This window comes from Lagopus muta, chromosome 15 (genome assembly GCF_023343835.1).
Source record: "Lagopus muta isolate bLagMut1 chromosome 15, bLagMut1 primary, whole genome shotgun sequence".
NCBI classification, from domain to species: Eukaryota; Metazoa; Chordata; class Aves; order Galliformes; family Phasianidae; genus Lagopus; species Lagopus muta.
The window spans coordinates 2824893-2845034 of NC_064447.1; the positions used below are offsets into that span (position 1 = coordinate 2824893).

Genomic DNA, 20142 nt, shown 5'->3' on the forward strand with positions numbered 1-20142 from the left:
GAAAGAAACACGGCTGTTGCCATGCCACTGTTGCCAAGTGGTTGTAATGATGCATATAAATTTTGGAGGTATTGACACTTTCAAAACCAATTAACGGTCCATTGGACTGGGACTGTTTGGATGCCATGGCCAGAAAATCCCTGTGCCAGCTCTCAAGACATCTGGTTACCTTCTGAAGAGCTGGCTCTTCGGGATTCCTTTACTGGAAGAGTCTTGACACAGGAGCAGCTAACGGTGTCAGAAGGGAAAGAGAAAATACGCTGTTGATCTCCTCTGTGAATGGTGAAGCTTCATCCATGTTGATGGTTAATTTGCTTCTGGATAAATCTCGCATCCTCTGGAAGATGCATCACTGAATTGTTCTTATCCCCCTGTACTGAGAATGTAATCTAGTATGATTCAATTAAATGCAAAAGCTGCTCAGCCGTCTCTTGATGATACATGTTGCTTTTAATCAGCAATGTAGATGAGAAAATCACTTGTAGGATTTTTTTTGTTACAGCAATTCTTTATTTTTCTAGGGGAATGAAGCGGATAGGATACCCAGCAGGAATTTTCCTAATCTTTCCATCTTTCATTAACAGTTTTCAAACCCGAGGAGCTGCGCCAGGCGCTGATGCCTACGCTGGAAGCCCTGTACCGGCAGGACCCGGAGTCTCTGCCTTTCAGGCAGCCCGTGGATCCCCAGCTCTTAGGGATTCCGGTGAGTTGGCAGTGAAACACCAAGTGCTGCACTGCTGTGCCTTTGCTCACACAAACGTTTCATTGTTTCTGCGCAACGCGGTGTGAACAGTCGGTATCTGAGAGACGTTGTGTGTTTGTTTGAAGGACTACTTTGACATTGTGAAGAATCCCATGGACCTCTCAACCATCAAACGTAAATTGGATACGGGGCAGTACCAGGAGCCCTGGCAGTATGTGGACGATGTCTGGCTGATGTTCAACAACGCCTGGCTTTACAATCGCAAGACTTCCAGGGTCTATAAGTTTTGCACTAAACTTGCAGAGGTGTTTGAACAAGAAATTGATCCCGTTATGCAATCCCTTGGCTACTGCTGTGGGCGCAAGGTAGGTCTGCCAGGGACTCGGGCGCAGTCATGCTTTTCCATAGAGCTGACTGAACTGATCAGACGTGTGCTTTGTGTAGTCCCTTAGCTTTTCTAATTGAAATAAGAAACGGACGGGCTTGTGAGGGTTGGACTTTTCTTCACCACACTATGAGTTAAAAAAAAGCATTAGTAGTATCCTTCTTGCTGTTAGTCTGTCATTGTCTGTATCTCCCTCAGAGAGAGAAGGCCTTTTCTGATCAAAGCAGTACTAAAATTCTTTGCTTCCATTGTCCATTGCAGTCAAGTAGGTGGCTAGAGAAGTCAGCTCTTCACTTCATAAAGCCAATTACTATAATTCTATTAAGAGAGCTTTGCTAGTATATTCACAGTAGCTTAAGAAAGTGTAATAACAATGTATTGTGATATCCTCAAGTTAGCCTAATAGATATTTGATTAATAAAAAATTACATCTTAACATTTCCTTTCTCACCATTTTTTTGCAGTATGAGTTTTCTCCACAGACCTTGTGCTGCTATGGCAAGCAGCTGTGTACTATCCCTCGTGATGCTGCCTATTACAGCTACCAGAATAGGTAAGTCCTTGGCTGCTTTTCTTGTTTTTCTTTTTTCCTTTTCTTTTGCCTCACTCAGGAAAGCAGTATTGTTTGTGTTGTCTGCAAGCGTGGAGGAGGATTATTAACCTTCTCTTTCCTTTGTCTGCTCAGTCAGGAGAAAGTTGGTTGCTTACCCTTGCATGCTGTCCTTTTGCAGGTGCCCCTCTAGTTTGCTGTACTGCAGGTAGATAGACGTGATGCTTAGCTGCTTGCTGTTGGCGAGGCCGTGCTGCTGAAGTGCAAGTGCTGTGTTCTCCTCAGTACCAATAGCAGGGCACGCTGAAGGGAGAAAGGTGGAACTGCCGAGAGGGACTGAGATGGCTGAATTGCCTTGGTCTGGAGAATGACAAAAACGTGCAGCTTTGTTTTTGAGTTACTGTCAGAGTTTAGGAAGTGTATGGTACAGTAATAAAGTTTAGCAGTCTCTCTTTTATCTTCTCAGTACTTAATTCTCTTTAAACTAGCTTGGACTTATGTTTACAAACTTCTTGGACTCCATGGAAATATCAGAAAATAATACTTGATGCTGAATTTTTTTTCCTTGTTACTGTTAGGATTTGATGTATGATTGTTAACCAATAGCATTGTAATATTTTCCATTTGATACGTAAATCACTGCTGTACTGAATAACAAAGCGAACTTAGAACATGGCTTTGTTCTCACTTTGCCTTCTTTCATTTATTTTTTCCCCCAAAAAAGAAAAAAATGATAAACTATAGATGTGCTGTGGCACCAGCTTCCATTTCCCTGTTTAAAAGATTTCCTTCTGAGGGTTTCACAGTCCGCAAGCCATGCCAGCTTTGAAGTGTGCAGCAGGCTGTTGTCTGAGCAAAGTTATGGAATGAATCCAGGCAGTCAGTGCCTGCATTTAGTCTCCCTGCAGGCTGTCCCTACGTCACCAAATGCATTGTAAGATGGTGTAAGACTGTTGTGTACCACTGAGCTGGAGCAGCACAGATGTGGGAGATGAAAAGGTGTTGCTTTGCACTGTGTGTTGGGACTGAGGTAGACTGCAGTGTTACAGAGCAATGCAGATAGTGTTGTTAGGGAGGAATGTCGATTCACAAGCAATCATAAAAGGTTTCACACAGCTGCTCTGAACTCTCAAAAAAGTCTGTCTGAAGAGAAGTACAGCAATAAAATGCATTTAAATGGATAGTACTTCAGTGTGGTCCTTAAATACCGGTGCTTTGTGATAGGATTTAAAATGCTTGTCATGTTATACATCCGGGTAGTGTGGTGCATAAAAAGAATAGCAACTTCAAAAATAATTGGAGAAGTCATTTCTCTTTCAAGCTGTTTGGGTGCTAAATCACCCCGGTTGCTCAATGGAAGGCTGTGTTGGTGCTGATGTGAAGCACGTGGTTGGTGCTGCACTGGGTTCCTCGGGGCTCAGTGATGCACTGTGGCAGCTTCCCATCTCTTAGGGGTGAGGCAGGTCCCTCGTGTAAGGTTTAGAAGTAAAGGGTGGTGGTGGCAGGTCAGAAAGGGATGCTGTGAAAGGGGAGTTCACTGCAGTGTCAGTGGGCAGTGACAGAGATGGAATGGGCACAGGTGTATTGAGAAAGAGTAGGGCGCTTTTGGATTTGGGCTTTCCTGGCTTGTTTTTGAGGTTTGTATTTCAGGCTGCTAAAATCAAGAGAGAAATCTTTTTATAGGTTAGTTTAACAAGGTATTTCTGGTGCTCAGTCGCTGTATTCTGAAGCGTGTGTTTGGCTGATGGGATCATAGAGACCTCTCATTCGTCAGCTCTATCACTCTAAAACAGTCAGTTTGTTTCCTGTGACAGTGGTTTTCACATCTTAATTTTTTCTTAACAAAGAAATTAGTGGAAAGAAAATCTGTCATTCCAACAAAACTGTAGTTGTTTGAATGTTCCTGACTTCTTCAGCATACAGAGCAGACAGCATTGGGCTTACTGGAAACCAGGTGTATTTGCAGCTAAGAAGAACTAGGCACTGTTCAATAAATGAACTCTGCCCCTGCAATTCAGGGATTGAAAATTAATCATTTAGAATAGAACCGTTTGGCTTCCACAAATAACACAGAAGCTTGGGTTAGAGCAAGGGTTCAGAGAACATGCTTTTCTTGTGGGTAAAGCAGTGGGTATTTCAGGTGAGTCCTCGTGTCCAATTGCTAATCTAAAAGTTCCTTCAAATACACTTCAGTTGCAGTTGGAAATTGGTGTGCTGACACAGATGAGCCTTCTCAGGACTTTGATAATGAGCCATAATGTGACTTGTCTCTGATAGATGGGAATCAGTCACCTGAACAGTCTGCATTTGAAAAGCTCTCCATTTTTCATGTGTTGCAGTGAGCACCTTCCGTGAATTGTCTGACTGTTACAGCTAGAATGTCGTATGCTTCCCCAAGTGTTTGGTGAATATTTGTAGCAGCATGCAAAAAAACCAATAAATTACAAGAAGGTCTCCATTTCTGCGGGTCCATATTCATAATAACTTAGTTATTATTTCACCTGAGTTACTTTACGGACCAGCATTCATGATCTTCAGATGATTCATTTTCACTCTATCTCAGTTTCTCTTTCTCCATCTTAATACCACATATGAAGGCTGAACTCTTGCTAACTTTAGGCCTGGCTCTGCAGCACGGAGCAGCCCAGGGTGGCTGCCGTGTGAGCTGGGGTGGTTGTGTCAGTTGTTCTGAACATGAGTGGTAATTAACTACGTCTGGGTTTGCTGAAATTGAACCAAATATGAATGGAAGCTGTGCCGGTGGGCTCTTCTGGTTACAAGCCCCTTCATTTGGGTCATCCTGTGTTTCGTTGCTTCTCCCTTTGACTCCTAAAATGATCAACCCTGAGAGTCAGCGTTTGTGAGCTCATGGGGTTTTTGTTGTTGTTTTTTTAATTAAATTGTATAGAATGACGTAGTAAGAAACAAGAATGGATTGGCAGTATGTAAAAAGCAGATAAGCCCCGGCCCTGCTGTGGCTCTGTCACCTGGGCAGTGTGGGCTCAGCACGAGGGAGGTGCAGCATCGCTGCCCACTCCTCAAAAGCTCTGCTGTGGAATTGCTCTGTGCTCATCATGAGGCACTCACTCATCACTCCCAAAGACTACAAATGAACAGAATCGATCTTTTTTTGTTCTCCTGGCCTCGTTCAGTTGCATTAGCAGCTCCTGGTTTTGCTCGAGAGGATGATGTGTTTAATCCCAGCTGAGCTGACCTGCAGGAGATGAGGCATGGGCAGTTAGCGTGCGCTTGGCTGTGAGCAGGGAGCAGGCATCTGAGCTCACGTGGTTGCTATCAAAACTGCAACTGCCCTGCTGGTGAAGTTATTACACGGCTCGGTCAGTATGTGCTGTGTGAAGTAGAAGGAACCCAACCCTCCTTCCTCTTTGTGTCACTGCACGCCCAGCCCCGTGTGGAAGGAGCTCTGAGCGTGCTGCTGTGTTTCAGTGGTTCCTGGCAAGCTGGGCGGCTCTTGGAGCCAGAGCCAAGCTGGCAGGGCTGCAGCGGTTGGAAGGCTCCTAAAACCGTGCTGCCTTAACGCGGCCCTGGCTTTGCGCTCTTCAGAACTCCTTCCCTCGATGTGCTGGGTGCTGCCCAAGGACCAGGCGCTGCTCACCTGGTGCTTCACGGCACACAGCGCTGGTGTCACAGCCTGCCTCTGCCACAGCAAGCAGTTCCAGCCTGTGCGATTCAGCAAAGGCCACTCGGTGGCTGTGGTTGGCTCCTGGGAAGCGCAGTGCTGGGATCTGCCCCAGGCTCACAGCAGTTCAGGCGTGTGAGGATGTGTTGTAAGGGACAGAGCTGCCTGCTGACCTCCATCCCTTCGGTTGTCGGTTCCTTGTGACACTGAGTCTCGTTTGATGCCTCTGGTGCTCACCGTTCGTACGGTTGTAGTGTTTGAGTACTAAAACTGCATTTGCTGTGCTGCCGTTGCTGCTTATACTCTCTCACTCTTGAACCTCCATAAAGCTCCCTTATTTTGATGATCCTTCGTGGCCTTCCTGCATTTTACAGCTGTGGCCTCTCTTTGTTACCTTTGTTCATGTGTGAATTCATATCCTTTCCAAACATTTAGCCTTTCGTTTTTAATGACCCGGACAACGTTGGTTCCAGTTCATCAGAAGCAAAACAAAACGAACTATTTAAAAATAAATAAAAAAAATTAATCTGTGAAACGTAGATATTTTTTTTTTTCAAATGCAGATTGTATTTTTGTGGAGTTGCCTTCCAATGTACTCAGCTTGGTTTGTGAAACCATTGGTTTGCTGAGTGCGGCGGGATTGGCTCTTGGTCTGGGGACCAGAAATTCTCTCCAGTCTCGTATTCGATTTGTAAAGTTTAATTGCACATCGTTAACGTACCCATAAATATATTGTATGTATGTACAATATTTGATGTTGTTCACATATATACATATATTGTATTTATATAGATAAATGGCTGGAAACTCTGACCCATAATTGCATTTCTGTTAAATGTTTGTCTAGAGTATGGATTTGGTTTCATTTATATTAAATAATAAAAGCTGAGCAATTGGTCACATTTATTCTTACAGTCAAATAACTTTTGAATTGAATATTTTAATAGCTATTTTTTTTTCAATACCAAGTGTTTCTGCTTTTATAGTTTTTACTGACAGCCAGTAAATGCTTTCAGCATATTTTCTAATTGCTTAAACCTGTACAAGTGTGTTCCTAAGGCTTCTTGACAGGCTGCTTTTTTTAACCAAAGGAAACCCAATCAGTCTCAAGCCTGCAATCACAATGTTTTTTTTTCTTAAGCAATGCAAATCAAATCCAAATTCTTCAATTTGAGGCCTCTGTAAACGTAGCGCTTGGTAGCTACTGCATTAATGCTGCCCAAATTTGGAATCTGACCCTCCACTCTGTTAGTAATGATGGCCGAAATGTATAAAATGAGACCGAATGCTAATCTGTGCTTTGCCTTGGCTTTCTGCTCTGTGTTGTCTTGGTGTTTGCGTCTTACCTCTTACGTCTGTGCTGTTTGTTCCCTCCCCTGTTCTCTAACCCTGCCGTCCCCTGTTCCTCCTCATTGTGCACACTGACCCACCAATCAACCAACAAACCCCCCTCGGCGTGCGATCTGCCCTGCTCTGGTTGCTGCCTCCGTGCTCGGGTGGCTGTGTGTTGGGCTGGACCAGTTCACCCAAATATGGCCTTCTTGCTGACAGGTATCACTTCTGTGAGAAGTGTTTCACTGAAATCCAGGGGGAGAATGTCACCCTGGGTGATGACCCTTCCCAGCCTCAAACGTAAGTAGTTCCCTTTCTTCTTCACGCTTTGTTTTATTCTTAAAGGAGGGGCAGTGGGTGGTTCTGATGCCTAGCTTGGCACTGTGGCCACTTGTGTCGGTGGGGACATGCTGTGTTTCTCAGTAGTGGGTGATTTTTTGCAGTAACTGATGATCTGATGGCTGTTCCTGTGCCTGGTGCCCAGGTGCCATTGGTGCCCAGTTGTGCTGCCTGAGAGCTGCCCCAGGCTGCAGGGCTGGCACTGAGCAGCACGCTCAGGGGGAGAAGGGGGCTGTGCTGTGACTGTCCCTGGGCCTCTTCTCACATGAAAGGTTTCTGCCAGTCCTGGTGCCTCACCTTGCAAAGCACAGCTTTTCTTTATGAAACCAATGGCTTGCCTTTAACCCAGCCAGAAGGGTGCTGTGAGACACATGAGCAGCACGAGCTGCTTTGGAGGGTGGCTGCTTTACTGGCTGTACCTTGCCTCCTTCTTGATATTTTAAATTTACATATATGCTGTTTATTATTTTGGTTTTAATTTACCACAGAAAATGAAATGGGGAAAGTATTTTCTATAGCTTAAAATGAATTGCATTCTCTGAAAACAAAAGCTGATACAGTTCCTTCAGATTTGGTTTACTTGTTTGCTGCAGTTCAGAATAGCATGATATAGTGTCAGCCTCTGATAAAACAGTGCTACTGAGCTTTCATGTTAACTCTTTGTCTCTAGAACCATCTCTAAAGATCAGTTTGAGAAGAAGAAGAACGACACGCTAGATCCTGAGCCGTAAGTAACCAGGCCACTCTTGCTGCTCAGATCACTCACAGCTTTCATTTCTCCTCTAACCAGCGCTTCAGAAATGAGAGAGAGAATAAAGAGCTCTTCCTTTTTTTTCCATCTCTGCCCAAGCAGACGGTGAAATCTTTCTCCAGAGTTCACAGCACCCCATGTGATCTTGGTGTCTGCCTTTGGTACCAAGACCTGAGTGTGACCCTGTTTCAGTGGCCATTCCTCTTTCTGTTTGGCTGAAATAGAAGCCTTAACATCTGAGTGCCATGCTCTTCCCCTCAATGTTTGGGTACTTACAGGTAGCCAAAAAGGAGGAGGTTAGAGATATGGGTGCTTCTAGCAGAAGAGATTCAGATTCAGCAGAAGCCTTCAATTTAAGAGGGCTGTTTTGTTCCTTAGTTTAGAATAATTGTTAATATCCTACAAATAAAGGGCAAATTTACACGTTTGTTTCTTTAAATGTGGACCTTTCCAATGGCTGCCACTGCTGAAAAAGGTCCTGCTCTGCACTGCGGGGTTCTGCCCCACCACTCTGTGCTGCTCTGTCCCTTGGAGCTTATTCAGAGACTGGTGGATGCCCACATCATAAAGTGACAAACTAACCCAGGACAAACAAAATAAGCAGGGGGAATTCCATCCTTGCAGTGCTGAATTGGCTCAGTAAAGCTCCAGCAAGCACCAGAATGGCATTGCCATGGGAGTGACAGAAGAGCATGATCTCTTTTCCTGGTGTTGACCTGCTGCCTTGCCATAACCCCACGGGGAACTTGTCCCTCCTGTAACCCAGCTATACATGCTGAATGCTGAGGAAAAAAGAGGTGGGGTAGAAAGCTTGAAGGAATTTAAGGTTGTGTGAAGCAAAAAGCTGGCGAGTGTTTGAAGTAACTTCCTTTCTTGCAACTTACTTGCTGGTTTTACTGAAGTAATTCCTAAGGTGTGTTCTGCCCTGTGCTGCACAGCCTTGCCCTCCATCATAGTGAGCATTTCATCCCAAGCACCTGGCAGTTTGCTGTTCTCTCCCCATTTAGCTAGACTCCTGGAACTCCTTTCTCACTTCACTGGAGCACTTAGCCACTGGAAGGGGCATCCTTCTCGTGAGTTTGTTAGCCTTGGAAAAGTCACATGGGATATTTCTGTAGCAGCAGTGTTACGCTTCCTGCTGTCCCTAAGTGGCTGCTGCAAGATTTAATCACTGCTCGTTTGTTCTCTGGCAGTTTGTTCCTCTTTTCTGATGCTTGCAGGTACCTGGTAGAGCTGCTCTGCTTTTACAGGCAGGCTGCTGAGCTCACCATTGCGGTGCAGTCCATAAACACTGTGGCAGCCCAGACAAAAGAGACATTTATTTTGAAGTATCTTAAAAAGAAAAAATCAGAAAACTCCACTGCAGACCCGTGCAGGCAGAGGCATGTTAATACACGTCCTCTTGGCGTGCTTATTCATGAGTGACTCCCTTGTACATCTACAGTAAGTTGAGCAACCATTTAGTCAGCTTGTGGTTGATGCAGAAACTGACAGCTAAGTCTGTAGAGGTTTTGTTAAGCAGAATTCTGTGAAGCTGGGAAAATTCAGAGCTCAGCTTAGAAAAAGATAGGATCGTAGACTCACAGAATCACCAGGGTTGGAAAAGGCCTCTCACATCATCCAGTCCAGCCGTTCACCCATCACCAATATTTCCCACTCAACCTTGTCCCACAATACAACATCTAAACGTTTCTTGAACACCACAAGAAGAACTCAGGAGCTCACATCTGACACTTGTAACTGCTAAATTTGCAGGTCTTCTATGTGCATGAAGAGTAGTGGAGGGTTGGCTGTTGTTCTTTCTGCTGAATTCTGGAATATTACCTGCCTAGCAACAGAAGTGACAGGCTGTTCCTTTTCCTTCTCAGGTTTGTTGACTGCAAAGAGTGTGGTCGGAAGATGCACCAGATTTGTGTATTACATTATGATATTATTTGGCCTTCAGGGTAAGATGTTTCTTAGCTTTCTAAGCCTTGTGTGATAAGACTGATGTTGTTTTCATAATTAAGATTTTCTGCTTTTGCTTTTTAATATGCAACACTGTCCTTTAATAGCTGAGTACAAATGGACAAAGCATTTCTAAATTTTTGCATGTCTGGTCTCATTTCAGTACATACAGATGAAAAAGTACATGAAACAGATTTGTTACATACTCAGATTTCTGTGGTTCTAAGCAGTGGGACCTGATTGACAATAGATTTGTGTACTAAAAAACACAGATGCAGGTGTAGCTGTTTGACAGACTTAAACTGACACAGCAGGGCATAAAGTCCCTCAAATGGAAAGGTCAAATCCAGAGGAAAATACACTGTACGTTGATGGTTAAAATTATGGGTTCAGACTTTGAGCTGCATGCAGCCAGGATTGGATTTGTCAAGTTTGTGGCACTTCTGTTTTTTCTCTTCAGGTTTGTGTGTGATAATTGTCTGAAGAAAACTGGTAGAACACGTAAAGAAAACAAGTTCAGTGCTAAAAGTAAGTCTGATGTTTCTATTTCTGTGTTTGATTTTCATTCTCTCTGCCAAAGGATTTCTTCCTTTGCAAGTATTTGTCAAATATTAGCTTTCTGATTGAGACTTGCCATGATAGGTAGTACAGGAGCATTTGCAAAATGGGGAATGGCATCACCTGAGGTTTTGCTGGCTGTCAGTATTTTAAAGACTTGATCTTTGAGTTTGTAGTCAGCCTTAATGCTGCCTGAGGCCTTTGGCATCTGTGTGCCTGTTTTTCCAAGACAAAAAGCAAAAGAAACAAGAAGACAGAGGAGGTAAAAAGGGGGAAAAAAGGAAACAGAAACAGGCTGCATGCACTTACAGGCTGTATTTAGACACGTTTCCCTGTAGTGTTGAAGTAACAGTAAATCACCATCACCTTTGTGCACTGGAAGTAACGAGTAGTAACAGGTTGTGCTGCATTTCAGGTGCACTGTGGTGGTGCCAAACACTGATGTGTTTGAAGAGCTTTTCTTGCTCTTTGAGTGGACTGTGATAGAACTGTCCAGTGGAATAAGTAAGCTGTAGTGTTATAATCTCCATCTTACAAGTACCTGCTGTTATAACCTGTTGGAAATGTCACTGAGAAGTGTGCCAAAAGCTTCTGGGTCAACTTGTCTCCATCTCCTGAGCAATCCTAACACAGACACTCTTTGCATCAGAGCACATCTTAATGACTTCTGTTTGTAGTGGAGGGCAAAAACAACAACAAGAAAGGGGTAGGGACTGGCATTGGAAATGCAGCATCAACAGCCTAGAGTGGAAAATGACTGAGTTTAGAAATAGAGTGATTCAGGTGCACTCAGAAGAAATGGGCACAAACTTCATTGACAAGCACTTGTGGATGCACTTCTTTCTCCCTTGTTCTTTGGTGCTTTGAATTCTGGGTTACTTTGTTGTACTGAAAGTTTGCAAGCCTGACTCTTCCAAATTCCTTCTAATAAAGGAGTGGTTTTGCATTAAGCTAAGTTCTTGATATGATTGCATGTGTTGATTGCATTTTCAGCACCATAGAAGATTTGAAGCAGGATATTCGAGGTGGGGGGGAAACGTGGCTCATACAGCATTATCAGGTTACAGTAATCAGAGCCATCTCTGGGGTAACCTGACATGTGAAATGCTATTGCTGAAAAGATGGAAATTGCTCTCATTAAAGACAGATGAAGATTGTAAGAGAACATTAATGAAGTGAAGAAATAAAAATGTCATTGTAGGTAACCATTTTAAATAGCTGCCTTTCCTTTTATATGCTGACTTTACAGAGTGTATCGATTGAAATTCTTACATGTGCCATTTCTTACAAGTGTGCAGTTTTCCTGTAACAAAGCTTGGAAATGTCTGAGTAACCAGCGTGTAGTTTGAAGTAGTTTTGTTCTTGGGGCATTAGGACAGGGAAGGAATGGAAAGCTTCTCCCTTAATCTCCTTTCCCTACTCCTTGCCTACCATCTATTCTTTGTCCCATGATGATGTGTAGCCCATTGGTGGGCTCAGCTCTGGGGACCTCTGATGGAAATGCAGGAACAGGGAAGGAAAGCTTCCTCTTGTCAAAACTTGGGCTGCTGACCTAAAAGCAAACAGGTGATGAATGCTGGAAGCATTAACGCGTTTTCTTCCCCTTCCTGTCACTCCTCATAAAAGCCCATACCAACTCACCACCAAGATTTCTGTAGTCTTTCAAGCTTGGCACCACTGCTAACACTCACGAAAGCACATCAGTCAGCTGAAACCTGTTCCTACTGTGTATTAAATGAAAGGCACTTGAGGCATCCTTACAAAAGTCCCAGTAAGCTGGAAATGGGACTGGATTCCTGTCTGTCCTGTTGCTCACCCAGTAACAAATGTTCACCATTGCTACAACAGCAAAAACTCTGCAGCAGGCTGCCTGGAAGCCTGCCATGTTGTTGTTGGTGTGGTTACCTTCTTCAGATTTGAGCTACAGTTTGAATTGGGCGCTGAGCTTTCATTGGAAGTTTGTTAGACGTGTTTAACAAGTAAAATGCAGGTGCTTTTAAAAGGCTTTCTCATGTTCTGACATTTCAACCATCCAAACCTGGGGTTTGGATCCGTGCTTTACAGTGTGTATAATCTTAATGCTGCTTTTAAAATCCATCCTATTTGGCCTTTTTTCTCAGTTTTTCACATCTTTATGCGTTACAGCATAAGGAGGAGGGAGATAGTCTTTGGTTCTCAGCGTTAGGGAGGTGGTAGGAAGAAAACACAGTAAGACTGTGGATCCAACTGAAAGAGCTTTCTGAAATTGTACCAGCTTGTTAGCTGGAACGGAGCTGTTTCTGTTTTCTCCTGTTTGTTCTGAGAGAAATCAACAAAACCAAATCATTTCTTTGGAGCATAGCTTAATTTCCTTTAAATCAGCCACCTTCTGTTACATGTAGAAAGCCCAATATCTCCTGTCAGCATATAGAAAATGCTTAAGGGAATAAGTGTATTTTCACTCCGGGCCTCTTTCAATTTATGTTGTGGTTGCTGGCAGTATAACTGCTAATGGTAGAACTGGGCAAGGTAAAAAGGTGTAAAACAAGGTTGTTGTGCTCTACAGCTTGTGTAAACTGACTGCAAAGTAAGCACTTAGCTGTATGGCTTCCTTAAAAAGGGAGCCAGGTGTGTTCAGAGCAAGAGCTCATTTCCAGGATTGGTGTCCAAGCATCACTTCCAGCAGAGACATTTCTCTGCAGCATTCGTGTGCGAGCTCAGTGGTCAGGAGCACCAACAGCCTCGTGTTGGTGGCTTGGGAATGCCTGCAGAATGGAGCACTGGAGAGCTGAGAGTTAAAGGCATGTTAGTGAAATGGAATGAACACCTGGAGATTGAACCACCTGTTCCACAAAGGCAGGAGGTGGACCGTAGTATGAAGCAGAAACACTCACTGGTGAAATATGTGCAAACAGTAGAATAAGAGAAATGGTCATTAATCTTCAAGTCAGAACAGCATGCTGCTTTTCCTTTTGCTACTGAAGTTGAAATTCTCATCTTAATTTCTGTAATTTGTGGTGGGTTTTGTTTGGAAATGGTCGCATCCTGCAGTGCTACCAAAGCAGCTGTGCTCACAGAAGGCAACTGTGTGTGTGCAGGGTTGGAGACTGCATTGGGCAGCACGTCAACTTGAACTGTACAGACCTCTGTCGTCACTGTGCAAGAGCCCTTTAAGCTTTCTGTGCAGGTTACTGTAACTTTTCCATCCAAAAGCTCTCTTGGAAATAAAAGAAAGTGCAGTGAAATCTCCATTGAAGTCACATTTTCGTTTCCTTTGCTTTGCTTCGCTTCGTTTTGCTTGAAAAGGTGTGGCGTCGAGCCAGATCTGTACAGTGATGTCATCTCTGTCAAGCAGCCAGATTGTGGTGGTGTTAGGAGGAAACATGTGCAGCACTGGTAAAATAAGCCCACAGATTTAAAAATGCGACGTGAAGCCGCCTTTGTTAGTGCACTTAGTGAGGAACTGTTCCACTATTGCGGTTTGAGTTTCCACATGAGGGTACGAATGCTTGAGCTTTGGTTAAAAACACTGCAGAAAGCAAAGCAACCCGTTTTGGCTGTAGAAATAAAAACGTGGTTGTTGTCATGCGGAGGGAAAGCAGAGGAAGAAAGCAGCTCTCGTAAACGCATCAGGGCGGTACGAGGCACCTAACAGGCGTGGGGACTGACCTGAGCTTCACAGCAATTCATGTGTGCTGTTGTCTTCTCTCTTTTCAATTCCAGGGCTGCAGACCACCCGCTTAGGAAACCACTTGGAAGACAGAGTGAACAAGTTTCTGAGGCGACAGAATCATCCTGAAGCTGGAGAGGTCTTTGTCAGAGTGGTAGCAAGTTCAGATAAGACAGTAGAAGTTAAACCAGGGATGAAATCCAGGTTGGTTTATTAGCTGCAATGAATGGTGTCTTAAATGTTCATTCCAATGTTTTCCTGCATGTATGTGGCAAAGCTGTGGCGATTTGCACCTTAATCCCTCTGCGCATACTGGAGAGTGCTGCATGAGCAGGCAGCTTATGAAGGGTAAGGAAGAGCAGTTTGTAGCAGCTGAACCTGGAGGAGGTTGAGTGTTGTGTGTGAACTGTTTGCTGGGCGTGTGGAGGGATGTGCTGGGTTTGGTTATGGTACTGCAGCTTCATTGAATTGAATCAGGAGAGAATCTGAGCAGGCTTTGGTGGTGTTACTGAATTCAAGTTTAGTTTGGAACGGTTTGGTCCTCACTGTTCCTTCAATTTATTTATAAATACTTGAGTTTTCAGAAGTTATTTTTAATCTACTTAATAAACGAGGAGCTTGAAATGTTTATTCTGTGAAGTATGCTGGATTTAATTCATAAAGCCAGCATTGACATCACGTCATCAGAGGGCATCAGATCTTTCGCTCTGCAGTATGTTTAAAGGCTGGTGGTTTCTGAGGGTGCTCTTCTGCTCGGTGCTTTGCTATTCAGTCATGTGTTAACTGTATGGAAATTCTCTTCATGAGTGTTACAGCAACAGGCCTTGCATTGACAGCTCTCTATTTTAATACAGCTCTGGTTTGACCCTAGTTTAACTTCTGTATAAATGCTTCTAATGAGTTAAGAGGAACTTAAAAATAAGAGAGTTTCCTTCTGCTGGAAGAATAGTGGTTTATCACTGGCTTTATTTGATTTCTTTTTCCTTTCTATCTCCCTTTTCTTCAGATTTGTGGATTCTGGTGAGATGTCAGAATCCTTCCCTTACCGTACCAAAGCTCTGTTTGCATTTGAGGAGATAGATGGAGTAGATGTCTGCTTCTTTGGCATGCATGTGCAGGAGTATGGCTCGGACTGCCCCCCTCCAAACACAAGGTACTGCTTCATTTCTGTATCAGTGGCTTATAGATAAGGAGGATATTGAGCTACGTTCACTGGGAGCTCACTTTGAAATACGGAAGAGTGGGAGAGAGGCTCAGATTTTGGACTGGGTGACCTTTAGAGATCCCCTGCAGCTCAAACAGTGATTCTGTGATAATTCCCTAAGTTCTGCTGTGTGACTGCAGATGGCTTCAAAGGGGAAATCAAATATCACAGCAAAAAACGTTACGATATCAACAATCTTTTATTATTATTGTTTAATTTTGCTTTTTGAGATACATTCCTGCTGTCCCAAAAGCATCGCCAGCCTTCTGCTTTTGAGGACTATTTTAACTACAGCAAGATGCTCACTTGTTCAGTCAAACAATCCCTGATCATCCCTTTTCTTTGGTGTGGCTGTAGATTTATCTACTGTACAAGTCAGTTTTCGGTGGGCAGCACACAAGTTCAGCTGTACCTGATGCTTTCTGTCGTTCTTCTCTCACTGTTGTAGACGTGTGTACATATCGTATCTAGATAGTATTCATTTCTTCCGCCCCCGTTGTCTCCGAACTGCAGTTTATCATGAAATCCTCATTGGATACTTGGAGTACGTGAAGAAACTTGGGTAAGTGAAAGCTTTTCAAAGAAAACAGTCTTCTCACGTAGCATTTTGTTCGTCCACAAGGCCGAGTAGCCTCACACTTAGCAGTAGGCTCTTTCCTTCTGCCCACTGACACGCGTGGAACACTTTTCTGCAGAGAGGAGAGAGTTTGGATTTTGTCAATAAGGGTTCCTAGACATTTCACTGCTTAGGCTCATTCTTATCAATTCTTGGCTCATTCATATCAATACCTGAAGGGAACCTACACCCAGGAGGGGAGTAAACTCTTCAAAAGGGCTGACAACAGCAGGACTAGGGGAAATGGATCCAAGTTGAAGGAGGGAAGATTTAGGTTGGATGTTAGGGGGAAGTTCTTTACAAGGAGAGTGGTTAGGCCCTGGAACGGGCTGCCCAGGGAGGTTGTGGATGCCCCGTCCTTGGACGTGTTTAAGGCCAGGTTGGACGGGGTCCTGGGCAACCTGATCTGAATGTGTATGTTTGGTGGCCCTGCCAGGCAGGGGGGTTGGAACTACATGATCCTTGAGGTCCCTTCCAACCCGGGTGATTCTGTGATTCTGTGATTCTTCCTCTCACTGGTTACTCAGAGCTTTGAAGCTTCACATTCATATCCCTCACTCTTTCCCATCTCTTGCATAAACACAGGTCGTTGCCTCAACACCTTTGTTTAAAAAGAAAAGAGGAACAAAAAACATTCTGAATGCACATCTCGGTTTGTTTTCAGCTTGTAAGGTGATGGGCAGTACTGTTAAGGATCCTTTGTGTGTGTAAATTGCAGGTATGTGACAGGACACATCTGGGCCTGTCCCCCGAGTGAAGGAGATGACTATATTTTTCATTGCCATCCACCTGATCAGAAAATCCCCAAGCCCAAACGCTTACAAGAATGGTATAAGAAGATGCTGGACAAGGCCTTTGCTGAGAGAATCATTCATGACTACAAGGTTTGCTGCTGTTCATTTGCTGTATTAATTCTTACCACTTTTTCACCTCAAGATGGCCAATACTGTCTCATCGGATGCAGAACGGTCACAGTGTTGTGCAAGCATTCTTACTGTCAGCCAGTGTTGCCTTTTCATTAAATTTTCTGGAAGTTCTGCCTTTCAGATTGAAATTTCCCAAGGTATGCCTTCTGTCCTAGGAGAATTTCTTACTAACAAATCCACCAGAACCAAATTTCACCCCGAGGGGAATGTTTCACCCAGGGGAATCTTCTTACAAGCTTTTGAGCACCAGTGTTAGAGAACAGCTGGGATAGAAATGCAGGAGGTGCAGTCCTTTTGGACTGTCAGTGCGTTGAAAATAGGATCTGGGGAAGCTGTGCATCATTGAGGGTCGTGGTACATGGTTATAAGTTGTACAGGTTGGGCTCATCATCAGTTCAGAGCACGCTGTAGGAAAACATGGCGGGAGTTCCCAGAGCAGAAAATAAGGAGAAGCAAAGCACGGCTCCGTGCAGCACTGAGTCAAGTCTCTGGTTCTCCCATCTCTTCAAAGTGGTCTCCACGTATTTATTCTTGATGTTCTGTGATGCTCTTAACAGGACATCTTCAAACAAGCAACTGAAGACAGGCTGACGAGTGCCAAGGAGCTGCCTTACTTTGAAGGTGATTTCTGGCCCAATGTGCTGGAAGAAAGCATTAAAGAGCTGGAGCAGGAGGAGGAGGAAAGGAAGAAGGAAGAAAGCACTGCAGCTAGTGAAACAACAGAGGTGAGTTAGCTTCATGTGCTGTACTTGCTTCTGGATCATAAAGTTGATAGCTACACTTTTCTGGTTTGCTGGCTAATCAGCTGAAGAGGTCATTCTTACATCTGGGGTTCCTCTGCCACTATTTTGGAATTTTTTGTTGGATAGAAATACACTGATGGATTGTTGTTGTTTTTGTGAGGATTTGAGGTGAGTTGTGTAGTTCAGCGTTCATGTTCTCAGAGAAGTGTGTTGAGCCACTTTGGGATCACACCACAACTGCTGCATTTGCTTGCAGTCATTCGGTTGAGCTCCTGGTTCACACCTTTGCAAAGGTGATTACTGAAAGATGCAATATTTTTCAGAGTTGAATTGGATTTTACCTTTATTTGAGGTACTTTGCACTCCCTTGGAGAAAATTCTTTCACATCTAAATTACAAACAGTTCTTTTGTTTGTAATCTTTGCACTGGTGTGAAGTGTTGATCCTGCTGGTGATTTCCCTTCATCAGCATCTCTGAGTAACTTAAAGAAAAAAATCTTTTCTTAATTCCTGGCCAGAATTTCATTACTTATATTTGTTTGGATCTGCAACCAAACGGTCACAGTGCTTTTACCTACAAGCAAAAGGTGCTTTTTGCTTGTGATTTACAGCCAGATATTTTGAAAATAGAGTAGGAAGATCTGAACTGAAGGTGGAACCCAAAGGTTTAACTGGGGAGAAGCTGTGCTCTGCTCCTGTGCTGTGGCTGTGTGTGTTACGTGTGATTGATGTGGAGGTGTGTCAGAAAGTTCCTTCTATTAAACCTTAGCAGCTCCCTCAAAGCTGCTCTAGTTTGCTGCTGTTTTTATGGAGCTGTAAAGTTAATGGCTTTCACCTTTTTATTCTGAACATAATTTAAAATGTTGAGATATTTTAACAAAGAGCAGCATAGAAGGAACTGAAAGGCAAGGCCTGAAATGCACGTTGCAGTCCTCTTGTTCACAGTATTGCTTTCAATAAATCATAGCATGGTCCTTCTAGGGGGGGAACCAGTGTACACAGGTACATCTAAGGGGTGGAGAAGAAAGTGGCTTTAAGAAGTTAGAAACAGCTGTTAGACTCATGTGAGTTGTCTGCCTCACGTGGGAGGACACAGCCTTGACTGTTACCATCTGTACATTCCACATCATGCACTGATGCTGCTTGGGGTGGGGGGGGATAAAGTCTGCATCCAAATGTCTGAAGGTGTCACCCAGAAAAGCAGCAGCGTGCTTTTGGCCCTTGGCTCAGGAGAAGCAGTAAGGAAAACAGGGGAAGCTCTCCAGTGCTGTCACCTAAAGCAGCATCACTTTGTAGAGAGAAGTGTGCCCCCTGGGAGGGGAGGAATTGGTGTGAGACTGCTGCAGGAAGCAGGTAGAAGAGGTTTGAGGGGTGGGACATAGCTTGGGAAAGGCTCTGAAGGCACAAGGCCCTCTGACCGGCCTGCTGGCAGCTTCTCTGCCAGAGCTGGCTGGATCTGGGCAATGGTACCTGAAGGGATCTGTTCTCCAGGTACCAAAAGTACCAGGCTGAGCTGCTGAGTAGTGTTATTGACTAAAGTATAAATTAAAGATATAGAATCATAGTGTCATAGAATCACAGAATGGCCTGGGTTGCAGAGGAGCACAGCACTCATCCAGTTCCAACCCCTGCTGTGTGCAGGTCGCCAACCAGCAGCCCAGGCTGCCCAGAGCCACATCCAGCCTGGCCTTGAATGCCTGCAGGGATGGGGCATCCACAGCCTCCTTGGGCAACCTGTGCCAGTGCCTCACCACCCTCTGGGGGAAAAACTTCCTCCTCATATCCAACCTAAACCTCCCCTGTCTCAGTTTAAAACCATTCCCCCTTGTCCTATCGCCATCCACCCTTACAAACTGCAGTTCCCCCTCCTGTTTATGCTCCATTCAAGTATTGGAAGGCCACAGTGAGGTCTCCCCAGAGCCTTCTGTTGTCCAAGCTGAACAGTCCCAGTTCCCTCAACCTTTCTCCTTAGGAGAGGTGCTCCAGCCCTCTGATCATCTTAGTGGCCCTCCTCTGGACCCACCCCAGGAGCTCTGTAGCAGAAAGGAGACTTAGAATTACAGTGTCAGCTAAGTTTCTATCCCTGTATTCTTCAGTTTGGTGTTTTAATTTTAAAATCTGTGTTGATGCTCCAGGATGAAGAGATGATGAACAGAACCCCTAATTCCATCAAAGCAGTAGGAAATGTTGGGGAGGAGAAATCATGGGAATATACCACAGTTCTGAATTCAGCACTGAATTCAGTGCTAAATGCCTTCAAATGGCACGGAGCTTTGGCTCCGTGTGAAGTAGAATGGCTTTAATTTCCAACCAGGTTTGATCAGAAAGCCATTAAAACCAGTTACTGAAAGCCTGAGGTTTGGCAGGGAAGTTGTGTCTAAACCCAGTGCATAGAGGGAAGGATGGCAGTGAGGCATGCAGTCTTAGTGCAGAATTGTTTCCTCAGTTGGAATATTTTTGCTTTGTGTGAATAAACACCCTTGCAAATAAAACCTGTTGTCCTGTACAGAGCGTTCAGGAGACTTTCCTGTGTGTGTGTGTGTCTGTGTATACATACATATATAGATATATGGGAGGATTGTTTTCACATTATGCCAACCAGCATGGTAGCAGGTAGGGTTTGCACTTGTGGTGAGTGCTGTGTTGCGAGGACAGGAGGCTTCTTTATTTTATTTCTATTTAGTTCTTCAGGCACATTAATGTCTGTTTTCCCAGGTCACCCAAACAGCACCATCTGCTATTTATCACCCTGCTTATATTTAGCATTCAGTCTGCGTTCCCTGGGACCTGTGTTGTGAC

General features: G+C 44.2%; 1 protein-coding gene across 7 annotated transcripts in view; it reads left to right on the forward strand.

Moving 5' to 3' along the window:
- Positions 1 to 20142, forward strand: part of LOC125700672 (CREB binding protein) — an 80163-nt gene that overhangs the window by 51890 nt on the left and 8131 nt on the right. For 5 of the 7 annotated variants that reach the window (XM_048961729.1, XM_048961731.1, XM_048961728.1 and 2 more), the window contains 12 exons: positions 585 to 703; positions 829 to 1068; positions 1553 to 1641; positions 6800 to 6910; positions 7620 to 7676; positions 9569 to 9646; positions 10108 to 10175; positions 13908 to 14058; positions 14861 to 15007; positions 15507 to 15620; positions 16393 to 16558; positions 17158 to 17325. In XM_048961729.1, coding sequence (XP_048817686.1) covers positions 585 to 703; positions 829 to 1068; positions 1553 to 1641; positions 6800 to 6910; positions 7620 to 7676; positions 9569 to 9646; positions 10108 to 10175; positions 13908 to 14058; positions 14861 to 15007; positions 15507 to 15620; positions 16393 to 16558; positions 17158 to 17325 — 1508 coding nt within the window. The remainder of the gene's footprint in view (positions 1 to 584; positions 704 to 828; positions 1069 to 1552; positions 1642 to 6799; positions 6911 to 7619; positions 7677 to 9568; positions 9647 to 10107; positions 10176 to 13907; positions 14059 to 14860; positions 15008 to 15506; positions 15621 to 16392; positions 16559 to 17157; positions 17326 to 20142) is intronic. The other 2 variants (XM_048961732.1, XM_048961730.1) reach the window with 1 other exon arrangement.